Source organism: Poecilia mexicana, unplaced genomic scaffold (genome assembly GCF_051168715.1).
Source record: "Poecilia mexicana isolate PSO_F unplaced genomic scaffold, ASM5116871v1 scaffold_9, whole genome shotgun sequence".
NCBI classification, from domain to species: Eukaryota; Metazoa; Chordata; class Actinopteri; order Cyprinodontiformes; family Poeciliidae; genus Poecilia; species Poecilia mexicana.
Window position 1 is genome coordinate 6867587 of NW_028263378.1, and position 18407 is coordinate 6885993.

The window sequence follows — 18407 nt, forward strand, 5'->3', positions numbered from 1 at the left end:
AGATCCCTTTTGCCCTCTTACTGTTTGAAATGAAAAATGTAATATGTGTTTTATTTACTCTTTTGAGCAATTTTTAAATATTAAATGATTGATGTTTAGATCAGATACTCAGTACTTTGAGTAGTGATTTTACCAAATACTTTTTTACTCTTAAGTGGTTTCTTGGACGGCTACTTTTAAATTTAATTTATATTTTGAAACCACGTGTAGTTTTCTTTCCATTTCACTTTTTTTCTAATTTGTGTCACATAAATAGATGCTTTTTTAAATTTGATATTTTAAATGTCTAAAACTTTTAAAGCTTATGCTTTCATTGATAAGTTTGAAATTTGATTGGAAATAAGCAGTGACTTCAACCCAGCAGGAGTTTATTTTTTGACAGCTTTATTCAGTGCAAAGAGAGTTTAGTAGTAGGAGTCGGTGATGCGCCTCATGCTCATCCACCTCGTCCCGCTCCAGCCCATGTTGCTGAAACTCCGGTACTCGCCGGGCCTCATGTACATCATCCTGCCTCTGAAATGGGGCTGCTCGTACATCAGCCAGTGGCCGTCCATCACGTTGCAGGACATGCAGTTGGACATGCGGTAGCGGTCCATGATGCTGTCGCAGTCGTCCATCATCTCGTACATCTGACCCCCGAAGTTCTCCCTCTCGTAGATCCTCATCCTGTAGGATCCTCTGTACTGTGGAGCGAGACAAAAAGAGGGTTACAGCTCAGAATATTACAACACCGGACCAACGCTGTAAAACATTTCAACTGAATTTAGTTGTGTCTACTAGCTTCAAGTCTTTAAGTCAAATAAATTGAGCCAGTTTTAGATTTTGAACCTAAATGTGAGTTTGTGAAAAATAAACTTACAGCAGTAATTTGTGTTAACTTTTCATTAATTTGGTCAAACCTCCAAACGTTGAATAAACTACAGTTTATAGTTGGCACTAAAAAAACCTGAAAAAATAAAAAGACAGGAGTGGGAACTATTTCCCAGAATGCTCAGCAGCATGTCTCTGTATCCTGAGGTGAAAGTGCAGTACATTGATCTGACTCTTGTGTTTTATTAAAGCAAATATTCATTTTAATGCATCTTGAGGAGAATGTCCTGGTCACTCTAAATGTTTCTGATCAGAATTCATTGTGACGTTTAATAAAAATCATTAGCAGAACAGAAATTTTGTTCATGCAATTTGAAACAAGGATTTAAGTTATTCTAAAGTGAAATAAGTAATTATTTTAACTTAATTTCGTGAGTGAAAATAATAGAGAAATGTGGTTCTTTAACTAGGTGACGGCAGTTCCATTGGCAGATAAATTAACTTATAAAATGGGAAAAATGTCTTGTTATAAGTGATAGAATCTGACAATGCAACAATACATTTTCAGCAATAATAAGGAATTATTTACTTAAAACAAGCCTCTATATTATACTGAAAAGTTACTTTTGAGTTAGTTGGTTTTAGTTCAAGTGTGCTAAGATATTCGCTCTAGGAACTATACCAAAAAATATTTGAGATTTTGTCCTTTTGCAGTGTATAAAGTATTACTATTTAGAGAATAATATCATAAGAGAATAAAATCATAAAATTAAGAGAATGAAGTCATAATATTCACAGATTAAAGTAACATTATAATTATGATTTTTTTTTTTTTTTTGCTAGCATTGTCCTAATAGTTTGTGCCACCCTATCACAGTTTGTGCTTGGGCCCTTAAAAAAAATTCTAGTCACGCCCTTGGCGGGGAGTGTGGGGTTGGTTACCATGGGGATCATGCGGCAGGACCGGATGCCGTCGCTCATGCCCATCATGCTCATGTAGTCTGCGTACTCGCCCCTCCTCATGAAGTACTGGTTGCCCATGTAGTTGGTGCGGTCGTAGACCATGAAGCAGCCTCTCTCCACCCGGCAGGAGTGACACCTGCTCAGGTAGGACGACATGTCTGGGCAGTCGCTCATGCACTCATAGGAGCGACCCTGGAAGTTCCGGTCCTCGTAGAAGACGATCTGAGACGGAAAGACTTTGGTTAGTTCCAGAGTTAGCTACATTTACTCAATTACATTTAGTATTTTTACTACGCTGAACTTTTCATTTTTACTTGAGTAATCTTATTGCACTTAAATTTGATAAGTTTAACAATTAATTTAATAAATGATATAAATATATTAATTTACTAAATTTATTAGATTATTTACACACTTTTTTAATATGCATATATATATGTTACAACAATTACTTTACTATTCTTATTTTTTATTTAAGTATTACATTTCTTAATCTGGGGCCTGAGTCTTAATTTCATGCCGGAAACAAGCAAAGGTTTCTTGAGCCCTTGAATCCTTATTATGAAGTATCGCTACTTTTATTTGAGTACAATTTCTGGATTCTCTACTTCACTGAATAAAAAACAAACATGTTTTAACCAAAAATTCACCATAAACAGACACAAACACTTGCAGTGTTTTGTTGAAGTTTCATAAATTTTTAATTTTCAATTGAAAGATTTTTTTTATGCCTGATTTTATTTTTTGTTACTTATGTAAATTATTGTCATTTTAATTTTGGTTTGTTTTTAAATATAAAGTGATTAATAATTTGATTAGTTGCTCAATTCTTGAGTGGACCTTCTACCAAATACTTTTTTACTCTTATTTGAGTCATTTCTTGGATAGCTACTTCTTACTTGTACTTGACTAAAAATATGTTGAAGTCGTTATACTTTTACTTGAGTACAATTTTTGGGTGCTCTACCCACATTTGGGTAACTCGAGTTGTTTCTTTAAGCCAGAAATCAACATTTGTTGCACCTCTTTTTGGGCTTCCTCTACATTTTGGCTGTTAAAATTCATTTTAATTACGACTGGTCATAATTGCATTTTATACGTAAGAATTTCTTGTTCATTGTAGATGGTAAATTTGACATAATTTATATTGACATAATAAAGATTTCTCAAATAAGCATCTGGTCTAGTCAAAAACATAGCTAGAAACATCTCTATTTACTAATACTTATAGTAATAAACCAATATCAGATATCTGGAATGTAAGTGCGGTGAAACTGATTTTATGTTAAATCGGCTTGCCATAGACACTAGCTCACAGCAGCACTTTACATGGTCTTGTACTGCGGTCAACAATGCAGCGTTGCAAACGCCAGTGAAAAGATGAGCCAGGAGAGTCAAAGTGGTGCGATCAGTGTTAAGATTGAGGTTTTGATCAAACTAAATATTGCAATGATGAGTTATCCTTCCTTTGAAGCACAAGCAGGTCAGAGCGTTAGCATCTCTAAATTTAAATTTTAAACAAAAACTGTATGAAAACCTGGAAAACAGACAAAAAAATGTATTTTTAATATATATATATTTTGAAAACATGCATATTTGCATCTCAAGCGTAGTGATTAAGTTGAGCATAGTGATTAATCGCGCTGTTTTTATTTCATTTTTTTAAAAAGTTTTCCTCAAAACACATAATTAAAGAATGGCACTCACCCTGCTCATCATGTTCATTCCAGAAGAGGTCATTTTGGTTGTCAGTCGGCTTTTGCTGCTGCGGGAGCTGCTGTTGTTCTTTCTCTTGCACCAAACTGTGCCTTACCTGGCTTAACCCTTTCCTTTTATACTTGACCCAAAGACTGCCCCTTTTTGTTCAAACTCCCTGAGCCAGCAACAATGCCATAGAAAAACACAGAATATGGAAAGGGTCGTCAACATTCCCGGGGGGCCAGCCAGCTCAGAAATCCATTCAGCGGCTGTTTCTCGTGAAAAGTGTCGGCGGGTCACAGAAAGGATGGCGGGGTTAACAATCGGCGCTCTCACCTTGACGTTGTCCATTCACCGTGACCTACCTCAGCAACAACAGCGTTCTCTTTTTTGTTTCCCCCTGACATAATGAGCTGTGTGCAGTCAGTCCTTTTGGCATGTTGCTAAGCGTGTGGAAAGTTTTGTGATTCCGTTAAAAGGTAAAACAATTTGAAAGAAAAGATCGACACAATACAATTCTTTTTTTATTTTTATTTATTTACTTCAAACTGACAAAAAGTAAAAACTAGAGAAAATAAAAGTTAAAACAAATTATCATGCCCAATTGACATACAACTTTACCTGTTTGAAAAGAGCAGAAGATACAAGATCATCAATTTACAAACATTTAAATCTCCAAACACCAGATAAACTTAAATTATTTCCACATTATATGACACTAACATCTCACATTCTCATCCTTAAATGTACAATTATTTATACATTTTTAATATCAATAATAGCATTTTTGGTCTTTGAGACACCCATCCTATGCAACATATTTCCTAATAAGCTCCTTTTTAATCAGTTTTTTAAGCTGGTTTATATTTCTGTCGTCCATTACACACTGATAAATGTTCTATACATTGTTTTTTAAATTATAACTTCCTTCTCTGTCACAAAACATTTTTTGTATCATGTTTTTTTTTTTTTACTTTAAACATGAATTGTACAGTTTTAAATGTTACAAGGTCCAAGAATTTCAGTGCATTTGATTTAAAAAATAACAGGTTTGTATGTTCCCAGTATCCCATTTTATGTTGTATTTGAATTTATTTATTTATTTATTTTTTTTTTTTACTTAAAATCGTTGTAAATTTGTTTTGTATGTCGGCAATACATACCCCACACAATATGTCAAAGGTGGTACAATGAGTGTGTTATACAAAATAAACAAAAAATTGTAGTAAAGTTCTATAACGATAGAAGAAAACTAAAATACTATGTGTAGAAATTAAAGCAGCAGATTTTTTTATTTGGTTTTAATCTACTTTGAATAACTAATGGAGAATACTGTCCTGTTTAGTAACTGATAACCAGGATCAATTGGAGTATTTGTGTGAATGAATTTAAATTGAGACTCCATTTGTTTTCTCTATAAAAATAAACCAAATTGACCATGTGTATTAATTGTTTTAAATTGATGCATCCCAGAAATAAATTAAGGATGATTCTACATTGGGTTAAAGGTAGCTGTTCTGCAATATTCTAAATTATTTAAATGTTGTCATGTTTCAAGTTTGAGATAAACATATTATGTTCTGCCGTCTCCAAAGATATTAAGGCATAATTAACTAAATGTGATCTAAAATTAAACCACATGAATCAGAAAGTCTTAACAGAAAATAGAGAAATGACTTGGAATAAACATATAATACTGCTTTTTAAAAATGTATTTGATGTTTTTGGACTTTTGTCTTCCCTGGTTTCCCTGGACATTTTTTTATTGAATAAATGCAACAATAACTGTAGTTACTTTTACTCAGTTACATATACTTGAATAATTTCTGTGGGGAAAATTTCAGGATACTCTCTCTGCTGCAAGTAACTTCACTGAATGAAGAAAAAACATGTTATGTTAAAGTGAGACTTCTTATTTGTACTCTAAGTTGCTGTATTTTTTTTTTCTGAGCCTGTTGTGACATTTTGAAATATTGTCATCAGAGCATCTTGATCTGTAAAAAAAAATCTGTTGAGTTTTAGTTTCATACGATATTGAAATAATTTGACATTGAACATGTCAATTTTTTTTCTCTTTTTTTGTCTGACTGATAACATAATTTTTAAGTATTAACTCCGACCTGACCAGTTAGTTTTTTACTCTTACTTTAGTGATTTCGTAGATAGCTACTTTTTACTTTTACTTGAGTCAAAATATGTTGAAGTAGTGCTACTCTTACCTGAGTACAATTTGTGTGTACTCTACCCACCTTTGACTGTAAAATTCATTAAGAAAATTAAAAACGACTATGGTAGTGATGGAACAGTTGTAATATAACTTTCTGACTGAGGGGGGCGCTGTGACACATCTCAATCGAGTTCTCTTCTGTCTTCTTGGCAACAAAATCCGTTTTGTTAGACGTTGCTAGGGAAGTCGCAGAGCTAATTTTAAATTTGCTACTCAGATATTGACAGTTCATTGAAGGTAACACTACATTATTATGATTTCGATTTGGTTGAATAAAGCAACACAAATAAACGGAGATTTTCTGTTAATCCGGCTGAAAAAGATTTAACGGTAACGTTATTTAGCTCAGCTAGCTAGAATATATTGTTGCTATTAGTTAGCATTTAGCATTGCTAACCACAGCAGAATTGCTACCCAGTGTCCATAAAGTAGTGGAAATGAAACAGTTGCTTTTGTTGTGAGGCTTTCTGGTTAGAAAGTAAAACGTTTAAAAGTGGTAAAATATGTTAAAGTTAGAAATAACTTTATTTTTGTTGAAGTAAGATGGCTAATAATGTTCGCTAGCAGCAGTGATTTAATTGATTGAGTCAAACATTTGAGTTTTTAATCGCTAAATGTGACATTGTGTAGCGATGTCAGCTATGACATCTGAAATATATTCTGCGCAGGAAGGACAATAAAAAGCGATACTACGCTTAAGGATTTGGTTTTCAAATCGCAAATCAGAGTTCACTTGTGTGGGAAAGTTACAGATGAAATTATCTGTAACATGTGAACGTTTATTAGACCAAAGTAACAATGTATGTTCTTAGGGATGTACAAAACCAAACAGAGGCGCTTGATTTATGTAGAAAACGTTTTTGATTGTTAAATAACGGAATACCGCAAACGTAAATAGAATCTCAAAATGTAGATAGTCCACCAAATTTAGCAGTGATGCATATAAAAACTTCAGAACAGTAGCTGTTAAGCTGGAGATCCCTGATCTAAACCTAACTGATGTAGCAATGGATACATGTTCAGGTTTGTTAGTTTGAATCTTAACATCTAGGATTGCTTTGATTTTCCCCCCAGTTTACCCTGATTTCCTTGCCTGTGGCTGCTGAGAAAACAGCATCTCTGTTTAGATGCTGCCATGTAGGTCATGGTGGGGGATGTAAGATTAATTTTCTGCTTTTAATAGTATTCTGCATGTAGATATAAAGTTTAATTTCACTTTCCTCTCATCAGATTGTCTTCTTCCACATATCTTCTGTATTTCAACAATACCTTTCCTATTCTCTGCCACCTCAGCTCCTCTAGGCAACTTATTTTACATTTTACTGAGACGCTTTCTGTTTCTTTGCAGGTCTTTTAATAGCAATGAAAAAGCTTTTTCCGGCTCACCACAGCTTGTTTCAGACATGAAGAAAGGATGACTGAGAATGGAGAGGACTGTACTCTCAACTGCCCCTGTGAAGCTCCTGGGAAAGGAGACTATGGTAACATAGAAAGCAAGATCCCCAAAACTCCTTTCGTTGATGTAAAATCTACCAACAAGAACAATGATGAAGGACAGGCAGACAGGGAGATCCCTGTGTATCTGCCTCGCCCTCCATCAATACCCAAAGCCTCAAAGTTTGGCAAAAGTGTGTCTGTGGAGGATAGCATGAGGACCAGGAAACTGAGAAGCAGCCAGGAGAGTCTGAGTGACAGAGCAGAGACGGGTTCCTCCACAGACTCTCTCAAAGATGACCGAACATCTCAGAGAAATGAGCAGAACTCCATCTCCAGACCACAGCCTGCGTTCTCAGTGGGATCTCCGGTCTTCGAGGACAGGAAGTCCTGGCAGCCGCAGCACGAAGCTCGGCCGTACAGGCAGCAGAGCGTCCCGGACGACCAAAGGGGGAGAGCCGCCAAGCCGCGACTGTCTCCAGTGCAGCCCATAGGGCCGCTGCCCACTCTGGACAGGAACTTTGCGTCAGCCACTTTACGGGCAGCTAATAGGATTGACAGGGATTGTTTGGATTATGGCATGCTGGCCAAAGAGAAGGGCGGTGAGAGACTCCACAGGAACCTGAGCGACAGCCGGCTTCTGGAGAACATGGGGTCGGACAGCACCTCGGTAAACTCCATGAAGTCCATCTACAGCGTGCTAAGCCCCATCAGACCCCAGGATGTGCGAAACAGGTAAGGTGGACTTAGGACGCTTCATAAGTGCCGGGCTCAGATTACCATCAGGTTGGCATTAAGGGTCTTTTGTGTAGCTTTCTCTTCCTGGTGTAGCAGGGCTATTAGATGCTGATGACTTTTAGCAGGGTTGATATGGATGCTTAAAATGATCAGGTTAGTTTATTATGCGATCAAACGCTTAATTAATACATTAACTCAAATGCCTTCTTGCATCTTTAAGTTGTTTTTCAAAAACGTCAAAGAAAAAAAAATTGCAAAATACCAAAATGGTGTTTTCCACTTCTGCTGTGTTTCACTGCAAATTCAGGTTTTACAAATGTATTATGTGCCAACATCTTGAGCAAGAAGAGTGGTGTTATGGGACTAGCATGGATCAGAGAACATGCTTGCTCAGCCTTATTTTTGACAGGAATGAAGGCAAAAATGGGTCTAAAGTCTTGATAGTTTTTCTCTTGTCAGCAGCTATTAAAGAGAAAATCCAAACTTTTAGTTTCAGCAGATTGTTTTTTTTTGTTTTGTTTCTTTCACGTTAGATGTCAGCTGTGATGCAGAAACTAATCCTGATTTTGTTTTCTCCCAGGAGTTTCCTGGAGGGGAGCATGCTGGGAAGCGGTGCCTTGCTCGGGGCCGAGGAGCTGGACCGCCACTTCCCCGACAGACGAGTCGGTGTTTATGTCGTCACCTGGAACATGCAGGGAGAGAAGGTAGGAGGAAGCATCACACACCCTTACAGCACATCGTTAACCTCCAGGTCATTCCCAAACGTCTGACATTTCAGTTCTTACCAACCAACCTGAACGATCTCCTCCTTCCGACGGACTCTGACTTTGCACAGGATTTCTACGTCATTGGGGTTCAGGAGGGCTGCCCTGACAGGTACGTCCAGGTAGAGGGTTTTTACAATTAATGTTGAGTTAATTATCCATTTGTTTGCTTGCAGGAGAGAGTGGGAGACCTGTCTTCAGGAAACTCTGGGACCTCACTATGTTATGCTTTACACGGCGTCGCATGGCGTTCTCTACCTTACCGTGTTCATCAGGAGAGACCTCATGTGGTTCTGTTCAGGTCTGTCCTCTAATGTCGCTCTGCTGCTTATCTTTACATGGTGAATCAATCATAACAGACGAAATCTAGATTTATGTTGGGACTTTAACTCCTAGGTGCAAGAGACTAAGGGTGGGCGATACACTGTAAAACATTTGAAGGTGGGTTAACTTGAGAATGAAAGTCCACCTGCTGCCTTGAAAATGCAATTAAGGTCAACAAGAAAATTGTTTTGTTTTTAACTCAGAAATTAAAGTTCATGAAATTGATTTAACAACAGGAGACAAGTTGACTAAACATTGTTTTTTTAAGTTAATTAATCTTGAATTGTGAGTTTTAACTAAATGCTGCAATTCAAACCAAGTAATTATTTCACAATATGCAAGAAAAAAAAACTACCCTCACCTGGTTAAAGAGCCACATTTCGTTATTATGTTCACTCACAATATCAAGTTAAAATAACTACTTATTTTACTTTAGAATGTTTTAAATTCTTGTTTCAAACTGCATGAACAAAATTTCTGATCTGATCATAAATTTTATTAAACATAACAATAAAAACCTGTAGTGTGAACAGGACATTTTATGAGACAGTTAAAAGTCTCATATTTTTACAGTTGTTCAATCTTTGTCTCCTCTGTCGCTCTCCTTTCATCTTTGAGAAAAGCGGCTGCCTGCGTTAAGTTGTTTTGTGTCTTATTTTTGGAAAAGAAATATGGTTCAACTGGATTGTGGTGGTTTGTTTATTGAATTGAAATGTCCTGGTCGCCTTATGGCAAACACCAACTAATTTGAGAGTGTATGAGTAACAAGATTTCAGGGATTTTTCATTGAACTGTAAGAAGATATTGAGTTTAAAAACACAAACATAAGTTGAAACAGTTACTCAACTTGCTAAAGTGTGTAAGTGTTTCGGTTATTTTTCATTATTAAATTTAAATCAGAGTGGCCTTAGAAATTCTTGCAGAAAAATACAGAAATTTTGTGAACAATTTCACATGTTCCATTGATTGATTGATTGATTGATTGATTGATTGATTGTTAAATAGAGGTGGAACATGCCACAGTCACGACCAGAATCATCTCTCAGATCAAGACGAAAGGAGCCGTCGGCATCACCTTTACCTTTTTTGGAACTTCCTTCCTCTTCATAACATCCCACTTCACATGTGAGTAGGTGTGTCTGCTGATAAAGACGGTAAAGAAGACGCACTAAGACTAAACTATTTTGTTGTTTTTTTGTTTTCCTCTTTATCTCTGGATGATTCTGTTTCTTGGTTTTTCCTTCAGCTGGAGATACCAAAGTTTACGAGAGAATTCTTGATTACAACAAGATCATCGAAGCTTTAGCTCTGCCCAAAAGCCTTCCGGACACCAACCCTTATCGCTCCTCGCCAGGTAAGACGCTAAAGCGTCTTTAAATGTGAAAAAATTAAAACAACAGCTGTGATTATGAATGAGGTCTTTTTTACAATGTAAAGATATGTTTTCCTTGATCATTTGAACATTTTTGTCTTTATTGAATAAAATATGTATCCAAATTTTTCACCCACAAACAAAAGTTTGCAAACTAATATTACTCATTTCCTGCCAGAACTAAAATCTCTGACTGAACCCCTCAAAATAATTAATAATAAAAACAATAATGTTTCTTTCTAATTACAAAATATTTTCCCAAAACTTCAGATTTTTTTTTTTGTTTTTTGTTTTTTGATTGTATGATTTTTTTTGTTTTCTTATTTTTTCTTGATTTATTTATTTTGTATTTTTATATTTCTTTTCCTTAAAATATGTATCTCTTTTTCTCTTGCTTAAATTTATTCTTTAAATTTAACATTTCTCCCTCTTTATCTCGTCTTTGCTTTGGATGCACTCGTCCTTTAAAACAAATCCTGGTTTATTTCACGTGATTACTTTGTTTACTTGCAGCCGATGTCACCACAAGGTTCGATCAGGTCTTCTGGTTTGGGGATTTCAACTTCCGGCTCGGTAAAGACCGGGCGGAGGTGGAAGCCATCATGAAGGGGACAGTAGGGGGCGACATGAGCCCTCTGCTGGAGCACGACCAGCTGTCAAACCAAATGAAGGACGGTACGTATGAGGGAGGCTGAAGATGGCCAATATGGTTGCTTGGTGAGAAGACAGAGTATTAAAGCCATGCTAAGAAAATAAAATAATAATATGACGAGAATGAAGTCCTAAAATTATGAGAATTATGTTACAAAATTACAATGATAAAGCCATAAAATTACGAGAATAAAGTCATGAAATTCTGTGAATAAAGTCATGAGATTATGAGAAAAGCGTCATACTACTAAGAATATTGTCCTAATATTCCAACTTTATTCTTCTGTGATTTTATTCTTAAAATATTGACTATATTCTCATATTTTCACAACTTTGTGCTTATACGACTTTATTTGTGTATTAATATAACTTTATTCTCACAGTATTTTAACTTTACTGACATAATATTATGACTTCAACCTCAAAATATTGTGACTTTAATCTCATATTATTGCAACCTTATTGTCATTATTTTGACTTTATTCTTGAAATATTCTGGTGTTATTCTCGTATTATTAAAACTTTACTTTCATAATATGACTTTATTCTCACAATATGACTGCAATCTCAAAATATCATAAATTTATTCGACTTCATTCTAGTAGTTCACCTCATAATTTGATTTTGTATTTTTTCTCAGTATGACCCTGGTACTCTGTCGTATTTGGTTGTCCGTCTCTGTGCAGGTTCGATCTTTAAAGGTTTCCAGGAAGCACCGGTTCACTTCTTCCCCACATATAAGTTCGACATCGGCTGTGATAACTACGACACCACCTCCAAGCAGAGAACGCCCTCATACACAGTAAGAAGCCCGCCTGCTGTGTTCAGCGTCTAGTTGCTCTAGGTCTTTGTGTGGTTTAGCACGCTTGCTTTCTCAGGACAGAGTCATGTTCAGGAGCAGGCAGGCCAACGACATACGAGTGCTGAAATACAACAGCTGCTCCAGCATAAAGACCTCCGACCACCGACCCGTCATCGCCGTCTTTCAGGTCAAACTCAGGCCGGGAAGAGACAAGTGAGTCCATTAAAGAAGTTTTTTTGTCTGTCACCTAGTCCCAATGTTATTCACAGCCGTAGCAGTTTTAGATTTTAAATTATTTTCATTTAACCAACATGTTTGTGATCAGATCACATGTCTGTGTGGCCCACCAGGCTTGTAATACACTGGGGGAAACCCTGCAGACATTTTTTGACTTTTTAAGCTCAGAAGTTTTTTTTTTGTTTGTTTGTTTTTTCAGAAAATTTCTGATATTACTCTAAAAACTTTTGTGTTTTTGGTGGAAATTTACTGGAAGTAATTTTAATCCAATAACCCGTTAATCAACCATGCTAATTAGATTTTCCCTTTACTGTATTTGCTTGTGTGTTGGTCAGTATTCCTCTGTGTGGAGGTCTGTTTGACCGGAGTTTGTACCTGGAGGGCATCAGGCGAAGGATGACGGCCAGAGAGCTGAAGAGGAGGGAGGCCATATCCAGCCAAAACAGCACCATCTGCGCCATCTCTTAAACGTTCCCATCAACTCTCTGTGCCACGCGTGGAAATGGACCAAAGCGAAAACCAGTGTTGTCTTAGCTGCTGGGACGACGGAGTGCGAGGACCATAAGGTCAGACAGATACGAGGTTTGCAGATATCAGCAGTCTGGCCTTTACTTATCTAGCCTTCTTTTCTCAAACACGCAAAGTGAGAGGGTTACTCTTCGCTCACATGCTTCGACTGACTCGACCTCATTCATCCTAATTTGTCTTTCACTTGCATCTTTAACCATAATGTTGCATTTTTATGATTAAACGATCAAATGCCTTGTGATTTATAGTGCACTGAGCCTAACTATTGTGAAAACGCAGCTGTTTGGCTTTTTTTCTTTCTTTTTTTTTGGTCATACCATTTCTACCGAGGTTAGTAAAATTTACAGAGCATGAAGAAGAAAAAGGAAGGTACGACTTGTTTCCATTTCAGGGAAATCTGATGTTTTTATTTATATGAAGAACTTTAACTTTTCTTCAGGGAACTCGCTTCTGTAAAAACTATGTTGAAATGTTTACCATCATTTAGGCCATCCAGTCCTCATCATAAACACTAACTTTATGCCTTACCTCTCATCTAACCCCATAAATACTGTAAACTTTGAATGTACTGTATGTAGCACAGCTATGAACCTGCATTCCGAGCTTAAAAAGCTTTCTGCTCGTATTTTTAAAAAATAAAATAAAAGTGCCTGTGGGTCTTGGTATCATGTCAACATGACCCGTCTTAATTTGCAACTTTTTATGTAAACTAATGTGTAACATCCAGTAATAAATGTATGAAAAATTACATTTTTTGCTTCATTTTGTTAATAGCTGCAAAGTTTTACTGATGTTTGTATGTATTTATCAAACTGGAGACATTTATTTTTGAATCAGAGAATAATAAAGTAGGAAAACTTGCTATTTATGAGCCATTTTACTGTAGTGGCCTCTGTTTATTCAGGGCTGCATGACATTTGATCCCGGGGGGTTCAGTAGAGATAAATTTAACCTTCAGTGATGTACAGATAATAAATGGTACATTATCAGTGTGAGGACACTTAGTCGGACCTGCAGCAAATGCTTTAATTACATTCAAGTCCAAATCAAACTTCCTTTTGATTTTATAAAAAAACAGAAAGAAATGGGGAAAAAAAACATGTTTCAACTATAAAATATTAGATTATTATCAGCATAACAAACTGTGTTTTCGTCCAGTTTATAAATTGACCATAAATTTCTCCCTGAATGCATTTTTACTTCACTTAGTTAAAATTCTGTGAAAAGAACCTGTTCAGCACCTTTTCTACCCAGTTATTTACCCAAAAACAGATTAGTGGGCAGTATTTTGCAGAGCAGTGCGCTCCATCCTGAAGCTGAGCAGGGCGGCGAAGCAGTTGGAGGAAGTGACGCTGCAGGTGTTCGGCGCCGAACGCAGCTGGAAGCTTTGAATGAGATCGTGGAGGTGAGGCCGGAGCTGGACCGCCTGCAGGCCCACAACATCATCCTGAACACGAAGAATGAGCTGTCCGTGGTGAGAGAGGCGGTCCGTGAACTCACCATGGTGCTGAGGGGAAACGGAGACGGGACCCTGACCAACTCCAGAGGATGAGGAGTGGAAGGACGAAGAAGAAGGAAACGACTCCTCTTAAAGGCACAGCTCAATTCCCAAGCTATCGATCAACTTTAGTAAATAACTCATCTTGTATCTACCCACATTAATTGAAATGTAAAAATAAGTAATCTTACACTATGCTTACAAACTGCCTGTCATGTAAACTTAAAACATGAAGTAATACAGCAGCTTAATGAAAGCCAGGATTAAAATTAAAGTAACTGTAATCAGTAATCTGATTACAGTTACTTTTCCGAAGTAACTGTAATCAGTAATCAGTGATCTGATTACAATTACTTTTCTGTAATCAGATTTCAGTACATATTTTATAAGGGTATGATATTCTAATAAATGATGAGTGCATACATCTGAGATAGCTTTTCATGACTCTTGTTTATTTAAAAATACCAGATGTCGATCCAGTACCTCAGAGAGCCGTTCTGGTGCATTTTCAGAAGTGTACTGAACAGCCATTTTCCTGCACATTTCACGGCATATTTAGCCAATTTCCTGGCTTCCTGATTTGCAGCAGCTCTTTCTTCAGAAGACTTTTCCAGGTCCTGGATGTAGTCAGACAGAAAAACTTGGAATTCGCCAAACTCAGGCCTAGACAGTCTGGTCACCGTTAGTCCAATGTGTTGAGCTAAACATATGTTCTGAATGGCATCCAGACGTTCGTTGAATTCTTCAAATGTCATACTTCTGATCCTTTTAAGATCCTCCAACCACTCTTCAAAAATGGGGTTCCTTTGCTCACTCATTGTTATTCTGTTCTGTCTGGACAAATACAATAAATGTTAAATGTTTTGTTATTTTTACGTTAGGAAGCGCCTTTTGTCCCAGAAAGCTTACCGTTTAAGTCCGTTGTTCAGAAATGAATCTTCTGTGTGTTTTCATAGTTCTGTAACGTTTGTCACTGTAGAATTCAGGAATTCGGCTTTGTGATGACACTAACTGATGTCACTGCCTCAGCAGAACAACCACAAAACTGCTGAAATATGAATAAAAACAACTTGTATTTTCTATTTAAAATTGTGAAACTAGGAAAAAAAACTATAAAATGCAAGTAAAAATGTTAAAAACCACTCATTTTTACAAAAAAGACATACATACTAGTTATAAATGAAATATCAATTGCTTCTGAGCAAGTGATATTTTCTGAAGATCTGTGATTTAAGACAACTGTACAATGTTATTATTTTATAATAACCTCCTGGTTATTCCACCAAATATTGATTTCTGAACTCTTCCTGAGTTAAAGCATCAGTATTGTTGTTTCTAAATGAATATGAACTTTTTTCTTTGCATTATTTGAGGTCTGAAAGCTCTGCATCGTTTTCGTTATTTTGACCATTTCTCATTTTCTGCAAATACAAAATGTTTGCTTTTAATTTCAGACATGTTGTCAGTAGTTCATAGAATAAAAGAACAATGTTCATTTTACTCATATATAAATAGTAAAACGAGAGAAACTGATCATTTTAAGTGGTATCTTGTCTTTTTTTCCAGAGCTGTATTGTATCTTTGAATTGTATCCTTCTTCTCTTTCTGTAAAGAAGAAAAGCATCTTATCATAAATCTTCCCATCAGATTTAATCATCGAAATCACACTCAAGTTGAATGCAAAAATTATTTATTATTACTTGTTATATAAACATAATAATCCTGCAGACACTCTGTGTATTTCTGCTTATTTGGATGCAATATGACATGAAAAAGCGCATTTTCAGAGATACAGCTCAAATTAAGTTGTGAAGATTTCAATAACATCTTATTTCTATTATTAATACAATATATTTACAGTTCACAATTTTGAAAAGTAATAGAATTATCAGGGATTTCTATGTTATGTTATGTTATGTTATAGCTGAATATTTGTTAATTAAAACCAAAAGTGTGCAGCAAGAATAGAGACTACAGATGTGAGGAAGAGGAGGAGGCCTGGAGAGATGAAGAAGGGATGTGCGGCATCATGGAGTTCAGTTAAACACAAAGCCTGCTCCAACATCTGGTGAGTCTCAGCGCTGATGCCTGAAAGATAGTAAACTTATCAAAAATTTTAAAAAATCTAGTTGATTTGTGCAGCACGTTTCAGCAACATGGCAGATCAAAGTGAAAACAAACAATAAAAAATCATAAATACATAAAATATGTTGGTCAATGTTTCATTTATTACGGTTCAACTTTAAACAGGTCGGGTTTCTACTTTGATTTAAATGAACTCAGTGTTTCAGCTGTTTTGCAATTTGTTCCAGATTTGCGGTGCATAGAAGCTGAAAGGTGCTTCTCCATGTTTGGTTCTGGTTCTGTTCTGCATCCCCAGAACCAGAAGACCTGAGGGGTGTGGAAGGTTGATATGACAACAGGAGATCTTTAATGTGTTGTGGTGCTAAACCGGTCGGTGATTTATAAACTAACAGCAGCATTTTAAAGTCTGTTCTCTCAGTGTAGGGACTGTAGAACTGAGTGATGTCCTCTGTTTTCCTAGTTTTAGTCAGAACTCCAGCAGCAGCGTTCTGGATCAGATGCAGCTGCAGGATTGATTTGCTAAGCAGACCTGTGAGGACATTTTTGCAGTAATCAATGTGACTAAAGATAAATGCATGGATGAGTTTCTCTAGATCTTGCTGAGACATTAGTCCTCTAATCCTGTAGATGTTCTTCAGGTGACAGAAGACCGACTTTGTAACTGTCTTTATGTGGCTTTGACCAAATTCACATCTAATTTAAATTAAATCATTTTTAGAAAGACTTAATTTCTATTTCTTACCATGTTGGGACCACTCCCTCCAGGCGTGCACATATGCAGGATCAAATTCCCCCTGAGAAGCTGTTTCAGAGTATTAAAAAAACAAACACTGCTGAGAAGTTTTGTTTTTGGAAATGTGTGCCAGTTCTGCGATGTCTCCATTCCTACCTTTGGAGGTCTCTGTCAGAAGGTGCTTCAGCTCTCTGAGGGCTCGGGTGAGGTTCTCCAAGCGGTGCTGCAGGTGGAGGTTCTCTTCTTTCAGAGTATGGATGGTGTCCTGCAGCTCATACGCTGAGCTGCACCGCGAAAGCAGAAATATCCACCACACCACTGAAGTGACTTGTAAGATAGGCAGCATCTTTGGATCAATTGATAGCTAAACGTCCACTAGGGGGCTGGCCAACGAGGTACTGATGTAATCCTTCTGGTTCCGTCTGCAGCTTCTTACTGCTTCAAAGTCTTGTGGAAGTGTTGAAGTTATTTAAGAGCTGGCCTCCTCCCCCCTCCCCTGTTTCTGAGTCAGAATCGATTCACTAATGGCTAAATAAATGATTCCAACCCACTTTAAATGATCAATTGTTCTGTTTTGGTTCTAAATGACAAAATTAGTGATACAGAGAGCTGAATGTATCAATGATTAAATGGGGCTACATTGTCGTGTGATGTTAAAGTGTAATGAAGTTATAAAATATCCTGCAGCTTAGAGATAAATACATAAACAACAATTTAATTGACTATAATCAGAGTTGGGTAGCAGCCAGTTACTCAATTACATTTACTTGTGCAACTTTTTTGAAAAAATATACATTTAAGAGTATTTTTGCTTCACTGTATTTTTTTACTTTTACTTGAGTAATTGTAAAGTATCTCTACTCCTACTTCAGAAAAATGTCTGTAACTTGAAAAACAATCATGTTTTGACCAAAAGTTCACCCAACACAGACACACACCTGCAGTTTTTTATAAGAAACTGAAAAAACCCCGCCTTACTTATAATATTAGAATTTAAGCAAAGTGTCTGAACTATGTTTCATTAAGCAGTTAAAAAAAAAGGACCTCGCTGCAACAGAAAGGGGCGGGGACGGACCGCTGTCAGCCTCATACCTTATTTGGAAATGGGACCATTGCACTCCGGAAGTGAAGGGGGCGCTATTTTCTGTATTATCCGTTGCCTCCCGTTGTTATTTTCTTTTGAAATATGTGATATATTTTCACCTTTAGGAAAGATTTTCACTCTCAGAATGTATTTGAATTCAATCTTTTATTTACTTCAGCGCAGCTCACAGTTTTTTTTTAACAAATTCAGTAGTTTTCGGTGTACTTCTAAATCTGCTCCATAGTCGCATCTTTTCGGGGTCTACTGCTGCCTCTAGTGGCGTGGGAGTGGTAACACAACTAATCTAATTACATTACTAAATCAGAATACCACAAAGTCGATTATTATGCAATGGTCCCATTTCCAAATAAGGTATGTCTATGGGTATGAAACTGACAGTGGTCCGTTCCCGCCCCTTTCTGTTTGCTGCAGCGAGGTGTACTTGGAAAAAAAGGAGGC

General features: G+C 36.7%; 2 protein-coding genes across 2 annotated transcripts; one reads left to right on the forward strand and one right to left on the reverse strand.

Moving 5' to 3' along the window:
* Positions 1–367: 367 nt before the first annotated feature.
* Positions 368–4232, reverse strand: LOC106923727 (gamma-crystallin M3-like). The gene is made up of 3 exons (XM_014996959.2): positions 3481–4232; positions 1753–1995; positions 368–683 (listed from the first exon to the last, which is right to left on the reverse strand). Exons 1-3 carry the CDS (start codon positions 3511–3513, stop codon positions 405–407), a joined length of 555 nt encoding a protein of 184 aa, XP_014852445.1. The 5' UTR covers positions 3514–4232; the 3' UTR covers positions 368–404.
* Positions 4233–5459: 1227 nt separating this feature from the next.
* inpp5e (inositol polyphosphate-5-phosphatase E) lies at positions 5460–13296 on the forward strand. The gene is made up of 11 exons (XM_014996958.2): positions 5460–5935; positions 7047–7867; positions 8451–8574; positions 8649–8746; positions 8811–8935; positions 9964–10083; positions 10205–10312; positions 10844–11005; positions 11668–11783; positions 11860–11996; positions 12356–13296. The coding sequence occupies exons 2-11, from the start codon at positions 7113–7115 to the stop codon at positions 12486–12488; spliced, it is 1878 nt and encodes a 625-aa protein (XP_014852444.2). The 5' UTR covers positions 5460–5935; positions 7047–7112; the 3' UTR covers positions 12489–13296.
* Positions 13297–18407: the final 5111 nt, after the last annotated feature.